At 41.6% G+C, this 9,082-nt stretch overlaps 1 protein-coding gene across 1 annotated transcript; it reads right to left on the bottom strand.

Annotated features, from left to right (window-relative positions):
* Positions 1–1,521: 1,521 nt before the first annotated feature.
* PCDH18 (protocadherin 18) lies at positions 1,522–8,580 on the bottom strand. Its single transcript, XM_088476094.1, has 4 exons — positions 5,671–8,580; positions 5,208–5,293; positions 4,920–5,086; positions 1,522–2,431 (listed from the first exon to the last, which is right to left on the bottom strand). The coding sequence occupies exons 1-4, from the start codon at positions 8,227–8,229 to the stop codon at positions 1,746–1,748; spliced, it is 3,498 nt and encodes a 1,165-aa protein (XP_088332220.1). The 5' UTR covers positions 8,230–8,580; the 3' UTR covers positions 1,522–1,745.
* Between the last annotated feature and the right edge of the window lie 502 nt (positions 8,581–9,082).

Genomic DNA, 9,082 nt, shown 5'->3' with positions numbered 1-9,082 from the left:
CTCTTCACTGTAAAGAAAAAGTATTACTGACTTGGCATAAAGAGTGGCATGCTTCAAGCTCAAAATGCGCAATCCCCATATGCATTAACCTCCGGAAAGCAAAAAAACTTTCTAGAGCTTGTACCCCATAAGCAAAGCCATCTCTAGATAATGTTGCCTAATAGAAGCCTATGTGCTTCTCTATGCTGCATTCTCTGAGAGGTATACCATACTGTAGGATCTCTCCCAGTGTCCCCCATGGTTCGCACATGTGCTGGCTGATGGCTGTGCAAGGACTCCTGGGTTATAAATTTTGAAGTCTTCACACCGCAAAGGACAGTTCTTATTTTAAGAGCTGTCCTTTGCATAGTTACTAAATGCCACTATCCATGCGATCAATAATGGGACGTATCGCATTCAAAATGAGATGCTTGATGCATGCCGCCAAAAAACCTTTATTTCACGTAAAAAAAAATCTATTAAATATATAGCAAAAATTTGAACATAGAATAGTGATAACCTCATATTGGTGTTCTAAATACAAAATCATCATTACCACATTTATTTTATTTAAAATCAGAGCCTGCCCCAAGTTTGCCCCATTCCCCTTATGCATTTAAAATCAGACCCCAGAACTGACATCTTACCATCACCATCATTAAAAATTAAACCCTAGATCTGGTCGTCTCCTGCTTCAGTAAAAATCTTACCCCAGATATGAATTCCCCACACACCCTATTATAAATACCCCATACCAAAACAAATTAAATAAAATTAAACAATAAAGAACATAGCAATTGGTGGGTCACCATCTCTACAATAGGCACACTCAAAATAAACTCACAGGAGACTATATGCCCCTTATGACAGTGTTTCACTACACTGAAACATTGCTCTTTTTGCTATGATTTCTGTATTACGTGTCCTTATTTTAAGTGCGGCTCAATGCTGATTTCTGGAGCTAATGAAGGAAGTCATAAGCACAAAGAGGAGTAGTGTAGAAGAGAAGACAGGAAACAGGAAGAATGCTTGGAGGACAGGAGTATGATGGAGAATGGAGGAGGATGGAAGGCAGAAGAGAGGGGCCAGCCTGGAGAGGAGCTCAGCTCATTGGTTGCCCGTCTCAGCGGAGGGGTCAGTCACTGTAAAGCATAGTATCAGCTTTGTGTTTTTCTCTTCCTTCTTAAACGCATATTCTGAACATAGTTAAATCTGAGTTAGAGTACATATAGAGATTGGACAGGGCTAGCAGACTACTTACCTGTTCTGTAAAGAACAACAGAAAATGAGATGAAAATTAATTGTGAAAAGATTTTATTATTAGAGTGTAAAATGAAAACAAAGGGTAATCATATCTACAAGTGGCAGGTCGATATATAAAATTATTACTTGAGGGGAATTTGCATATTTAAGTTGTCTTTAGGAAGTAGCCAAAAAATAAACAATGACCGGTTTCCTGTATAGGCATCCACAGACTTATCTGATTTGTATAATGAGGAAAAGTCCAAAATCTATACATGCAGTAAAACATGCCATACGAAATACAAAAATAAAATGTATTTATTTTTAAATTACACATAAATATAAGATACAAATGTATTTTTAAAATACAGATAGCAATAGTCACACTTGTTTTGTGTACATATGAAAATACAGCATTTGAATATTTTAACATACACAGACACATTTTTATAAATGCAACCAACTGTCAATAAGTTTTTGATTGTTCCAGAACTCCATAAATATGGAAAAAGATGATAAGTCACCTAATTCTGCCTCACGTCTTGAAGCAGTTTATTTATTTCAGCCACCAGTTCACTGGCGTCCATGAGTTCATGTTTACCATCGTTCAGATGGTTGAGAACATTGTCAAAGTCATCTTCTTCATAGTTCTCTGGGATCTCCTCCATGGCTGGCAACCACTTAGAAGATGGCTGTGCACTGGAGTGATTTCCTAAAGAAGGTCCACCAACATTGTTAGGATTTTGGAAATGTGTGTTTGCTGCCCATGCAGCAACCCCTTGGGGGTAACTTACAGTTTTAGCAGGCACTTGTCCTTTCCTCCGCTCTAAAGAGTTTGAGTAATCAACTTCACTACAATCAGTGTAGTTGTCCATAGATGGAGGTAGCAGGCGTTGGAAAACACTGCTCATTTCAGTGAGGAGAGAAGAAGTGCATGCCTCAGCTGCCTCCTCATCCTGAGACTCTTTGCCAAAAGTAGAAAAACTCTTTTTCTTCTCATTCTGATCGATACTAAGCATGTCTTCCTCAAGCAGAGGGGCCTGTTGTGTCTGTTGCTGGTTGTGTGGCGGCGGTTGTTGAAGAGGCTGGACTTCTTCTCCAGGAATGAACATGTTATTTCTGTAGTCTGATGATGGAGAGGGAAGAGGTGGCATCCAGCACTGATCTGAGTGTCCCAGAACACGGCATTCATCTGTGCAGAACCTCATCACTGTAACAAACAAAAATAGTCAATTTCATACTAAGGAACATTTAAACACCCTGGGCCTAAATCTGAGTCACACAGAGTCATGGCCGTGGCTCCTTCTTATGCTAATCCCACAGTTGTTTTTTTTGTAAACTGAGACTCCCACTTGCAGCACCTTGACGCACAACCACCGGTGCACAATCGAAAAACTTGCACAAGCCATATGTGCAAGTTTCTTTGTCTGAACATGGATTCCTGTGTGAGCGGCTTTGTGTCTTTTGACACAGCGACACACCCGCGTCTTCCTAAATACCCCGTTACCTCCCAGGTACACCTTCTAAAATCCATAATCCCTTTGTCCAAATTTGTTCTGTGTCTCCATCCGGAAACAATTGGGACACATGCGCAGTACGGCACAGATGCTCGCACAGTACTTATAACATCGGCCATATATGTGAACTTCGGCATTGTGTGCGGTTAGCGTGCGGTTCAGAAACAGGTCCTATGTGTTATCATAGCCGATTAGCAAATTGTGAACTAATAATTAACCTTCATCACATAGCTAGCCTAGTTACATATGGACTCTATTTAGGTAAGGTTATTCTTAAACCTCTGTTCATATGCAGTGGGTTTTTTTTTTAATCATTGCAACAGGAAGCACAATCTGTACTCATACATATTATCCTGATCACAGAGTTAAAATATATGTCATGGATGGATCACTTTCATTTTCCAATATATGGTTATCATAAATTCATTTCCTTCCTGACAGCACCTGCTACAAATACTAGAAAAAGGAATTACATTTTTTTTCCCCACTGGAGTCGCTTTTGAGCCCAAATGTCATTATATACCATCTCCTACAAACTACCTGATTTTACTAGCTATTACCATGTTTAATGTATATCATATACCGCGGCTGCCAACACATCTTGTCACATCTTTTTAACACCTCTGAATGAATACACTGTATCAGGCAGTAGTGCGTGACCAGTGTTTCAGCAAGTAAGGGGTTAATACGCGTATCTGAGCAACCGGTATTTTTTTTTTTGTAGGATAAAATATAATCCAGGTGTATTTGTATGAAACTAGCAGACACCATGGTGAAATTACCGAAACAGGGCATTGGATACGATGAAAAGGCAAGAGAAAACAATACAAGAGGACAGATGGCCTGGCTAGAATACAGCATACGACCACATTGAACATAGGTTCCATCTGCGGGACCCTTACAACTGAGGACAGCAGGAGCTGGGGGCTATGTGGAGGGAATGCTGTCACTTTTGTGGGGGATGGTCCCCAATTCATTGTTCTCCAAAAAAAAAACCTTTGCACTTAGCTGACATTCTTAAATAGATTAGTAAACACCCCTCTATGATACCTAACTTGTGTGGTGCCACACTAGCTGCTGTTAGCCTAATAAAAGAGTATTGTTTAGTGCATAGACAAAATGGAAGCGGTAAAGTCAGAATTGTGCTTGTGCAGTGTGACCTTGCAGGGACAGGGTGTTCATGATAAGTATTCAACAGTATCATGTGTAGAGGGCTGACAAAGAAATATTTTCTGTAATCACACGGCTATTGTGGTCTAGTCCACCCCTTAATTCCTAGAATTGTAGCATGTGGTATAAAAGAAGTCTTAATGTTTCTGATTAGTGAACAAGCATTGATTGTTCACACACACAGAAATGCAGCATCTCTAACCACTAAGATACCACATGATGCCTTCACAATTTCATTATTTTTTATTTTTTTTGTTGAACTGGAAATGAAGTTAACATCTGTAGTAATGCAGGCTTCATCATATCACATGCCATTTATTTATAAAGGCACTCTGGTACATTTCTGCTAACTGGAGACCTTAGGGGTGCAGCGTACACAGTCTCAGCTGACTTAACAAATTAAATGTAGCTATACTAAAATCAAATAAAATCTTATTATTAACATTCTTTAAATCAGAGGTCACTCATTGTGAAATACTCAATACACTCTATTGCACGGGTTTCTATTCTATTTGTTGGGGCCTCAGAACTACAGCATAACAACACTTGGTGATGGGGTCCCCAAAAATGCACAAAATTGTGGCATATTAATGCACCTTTTTTTTTTAATAGATATTTTTGAATCTCTTTCCATGAATGGGTTAAGTACTGTGTAGTTTTCAGAAAAATATTCAAACTAGTTTACTCTGACAGCTGATACTAAGCTAGCGTTAACTCCCCTGGCTTAACCTTTTAGCATAGATTCACATGAGAATAAAATCTACTGTTTAGCTAAAACTGCATTTGCTTTGGGCAAAATGCTCAATATTGTTGCTGTCTCATCTCTACCAGCTGTGTTCTGTTGCTGTAAGCAGGCAGCAGCCAAGCAGGAAAAAGTGCAGAGTTTAAAGGTTCCCTTTGTGTGCGTGTGTATGTATGTGCGTGTGTTTTTCTCCTCTCTCCCTTGTGTATCAAACTGACAGCCAGAATGAAACAGCAAACAAATTAGACAGGATATATCAGCAAGCCTACCTGGAGGAATTCTGTGGCCATCAGTAAGGAAAAGTTCACTGAATCCTTCGCCCAGAAGTCTGTCAATTGGGGAATCTCTGCCCAGATCATAATCACTGTCTCCAGCTTCACTATCCCCACGACCACTGTCTTTCAGACTAAATTTGTCCATGTCTTGAAGGGCATATCTGCAGATGTGAATGACAACATGTAGGTGTTTATACAATCATTTTATTCTGAAAACAAATCTCAGTGGAGAATAAAGCTATGTATATGTAAATCAGAAATCAATCACATTAAAAATCTCACCTGTAGCTTCTAGAATATTTGTTTCCTCGAAAGCTTGGTCTTGGCTGGTACTGTCCTTGATGAAGCATGGAAAGAAGTTGGGAAACCTGCCAATAGACATGAATAAAGAAAATGATTACAGTTTATTAGCTGGTACAACAATAGCCATAAGCTAAATCTAGTGCCTTAAACCAGTGTTAGATGGACGTATAGGCCTGGGATAGTTTATTAACGCTTTTTGGACTCAGAGGCATAAACTATTTTGGAGGCATACTCTACTAACACTTCAGTGTATATATTTAATATTCCAATTCTGCAAAGAACATTGAAACGGTATCAACTGCAAGAGGGGAATAATTACAAAGTGATAGGATAAAGTATAAACAATGTTTCAAGATGCAAAGCATCTTGGGAGTAAATATGTATTATACTGCTTAAAATTAACTTATTTGTTAGTGTCTAATATGAAAAGGCCGATATTTACCTCCACAGCAGGCGTAGCATGAGTCAGCTCCAGAGAGAAGGTATCTGGCACATGATTAGATGATATTGTCATAAGGCTGTTGAGTGATTGGCGGCTGTGGTGACTTTGCCTGCTGCTCATCTGGCCACGTTCCAGAGTAGGAGATGGTGATGGAGAAGACCTATGGTGGGATCTAATAGGCAGGGTTCCATTCATGGTAGGCACTAAAGTAATGTCCCCTTTGTGAATTTGTCTAGAAGGCCTCTTTGGATGATGCTGATAAGTTGACTCTGCCACCCTGCAGTTGTAAGATCTATTGTCTTTCTTCTCTCGATTACACCTTGTGGCAAAAATAACCATGATGACTAAAAGGACTGCACAGATAGCCCCCAAAGAAATTATAATGATCATTGAGACATCCATAGAGGCCTGGTTAACATAACTGGCCTCGGTACTGCCAATATCATCAGGAGTTTCAAGAATATGGCATTTAAGAAGTGCTTTAGTGGTACGTGGAGGTGTCCCTTTGTCTTGTACTGCAACTGAAAGGTCCCATTCCTGGAAAGGGAAGTTCTCCATACTCATATTAGTGTATATTTCACATGATTTGGGATCAATAAGAAACACATTGTATTCATTCCCAGATAATATTGAACAGCTGAGTTCAGAGTTCATGCCGGAATCCCTGTCCGTGGCCTTTATTTTGGTAATTAAGAAGCCACTTTCAGCATCCCTGGGGACAGGAATCTTTGCTGTGTTGTTGTGAAGTGTAGGGGCCACAATAACAGGAGCATTGTCATTTTCATCCACAACAGTGAGCACCATTGTAGCATTAGTGACAAGCTGAGGAACTCCACTATCTCTGGCCTGGACAGTGAAGACAATCTGATTGACTTCTTCATGGTCAAATGCCCTAAGTGCATATATTGCACCATTGGAGGGGTCAATAGTTACATAGGTTGTAATAGAACTGCCCTGAATAAAGCTTTCAAGAATGACATATGTTACTTGGCCATTTTCAGCTTGATCTGGATCTGTGGCCCTAACAGATGTAATATGTGCACCGGGAGAGTTATTTTCAACAGCAACAATCTCATATCTGTTGGTTTGAAACCGTGGTGGGTTGTCATTCTCGTCACTTATCTGCACAGCAAAGTGCTTCACAGTGGAGAGACTAGGCAGCCCTCTGTCCTCTGCTATCACTGTCAAGCTATACTCAGACCTCTTTTCCCTGTCAAGTGTGGAATTGGTTAATATTAAGTAGTTGTTTTCATAGGTTTTTTGCAGCTTAAATTGACCATGCCCATGAAGTTTGCAGATAATTTCTCCATTCAGTCCAGAATCTCTGTCCTGTACCCTTACCAAGGCCACAAAGGTGTCCACAGGTGCACTTTCTGAAATATATGCAATTTCTTTACCAGTGGACATCAAATTGATATTAATTTCAGGCTTGTTATCATTAACATCCACAACATTTATAATGATCTTACAGTGGCCTGGGATGGAATTGGGTCCCATGTCCTGGGCCTGGACATCAATCTCATATGATTTGGTCGTTTCATAGTCCACTTGCTTTATCAGGGTCAGCTGGCCCTTCTCAGGATCCATTCGAAAAGTTTCTGTAATTTTGGGAGACACATTGTTGTTAAATGAATAGACCACCTTCCCATTGGCACCCTCATCTGGGTCAGTGGCATTGAGGTCTATGAGTAAAGTCCCAACTGGGGAATTCTCAGGGAGCTGAATAATGTAAGACTTTCGCTCAAACACTGGGCTGTTGTCATTGGAGTCAGAAATGCTTATTTTCAGGATGGCTGAACCGTACCTTTGGGGCACCCCCATGTCTGAGGCAGTGAGCTGGAGCTCATAGCTGGACTGATGCTCCCTGTCCAGCTCCCTCACCACAATCAGTTCTGCATACTTGGCCCCATCAGTCCTGGTCTTTACCTCGATCTTAAAATACTCATTTTCTGACAACGAGTAGGTATGGAGGGAATTCTCCCCAACATCGGGATCAAAGGCGCTATCCAGGGGGATCCTGGTACCCACAGCCGCACTCTCAGAAATCTCGATGGGGATGAGGGATCGGGAGAAGTGGGGCGCATTGTCATTGATATCCAGCACCTCTACCTCCACATGAAAGAGCTGCAGATGCTGGGTAGGCAGGGTAATCACATCAAACTCTATGGAGCAGTTCAGGTTCCTCTGGCACAGCTGCTCCCGGTCTATCTGAGCCCCGATGCTGATTTCCCCGTTATCCTCCCGCACTAAGAGCAGGGGGGGACTCCCCCGCTGCATCGCCTTAAAGCGCACCGATGAAGGGTTTGGCAACTTGGATAGCACGTCAGCCACATCCTCCGCTAGCCTGGCAACTAAGGATCCCACCATCTGCTCCTCGTAAATGCTGTACTTTAAATTCTTGCAGGTAACATAGTGATCCGTGTACATAAGCAAGGTAACAAACAACACAGAGTACATCTTCCTACCGATCCGGGGTCTCCCGGTGTCACAGCGATCCATTGCCACCGAGAAATGAAAAGACCGTGCTTCCAACTTGCTTAGGCGAATTGAAGTCAGCATGCATTGGATTGTAGCGAGCCAGATGCTATGGAGCAGAGCCGGAGTGCCCCAAACTTTCTATATGCAACGCAGGTTTCGGAGGGGAGATGCTGTTATACTGTATGCAGAAGCAGCAGCTCCCCAGCCAAGCAGTAGAACACCACCAGGGCTCACATCAGTGCAGATTTGTATCCATGGATGGCATTTGTATCCATTGCTGAGTCTGCAGCCTCTTCCCCCCTCTGATATCCTTTTCTCCTCTCCCGGCTATGCAGCAGACTAAACACCCCTGATTGCTGACTCCAGACTAAAAATCTGTACAAGTTCACTTCAACTCAGACAAAAGCTCCTGCGCTGCATGTGCTGAATCGCTTCCAGCCAATCAGCTATTTTCCAAATCAAAGGAGAGTGAAGTCACATTAGTACCGGGAGAATGTGCTGGGGGGAGCCCAGGAGACAGAGGCGCTCCGCCCACTGCATTCACTCCAGCCAGCAAAGAGAGGGACAAATTGCAGAAGAAAAAACTTTAAATCAGGGCTTTGTCCGATCACTCATATCATTCATATATGCAGCCGTGCTAATCACGCCCATATGTATGAGGCACACTCTCAGAGAAAGCAGTTATGGGTGAGGATTGTAGCAATCCAAGTTTACAATTCATCTGTGCTCGGTCCTTGCAGCCTCTCTCCAATGCTGCTATGTTCTGTCTTCTATTGGATGTGAAGAATGATTCTGCACTGCAGAGCATCCAGCATCTTATCTGCTGTACCTGCACCGATTTTTAACGTGTACGTCCTTAAAAATGTTAAGAAACATTAGTAATGCATTTTGAAAGTTATCTGCTTTCCAAAGAAAACTAAAATGATATATTTTG

This window comes from Taudactylus pleione, unplaced genomic scaffold (assembly GCF_031769625.1).
Source record: "Taudactylus pleione unplaced genomic scaffold, aTauple2 ptg000183l, whole genome shotgun sequence".
Classification (NCBI taxonomy): Eukaryota; Metazoa; Chordata; class Amphibia; order Anura; family Myobatrachidae; genus Taudactylus; species Taudactylus pleione.
Note: the sequence above shows the minus strand (reverse complement) of the source record. Positions and strands in the feature narration are given on the sequence as shown.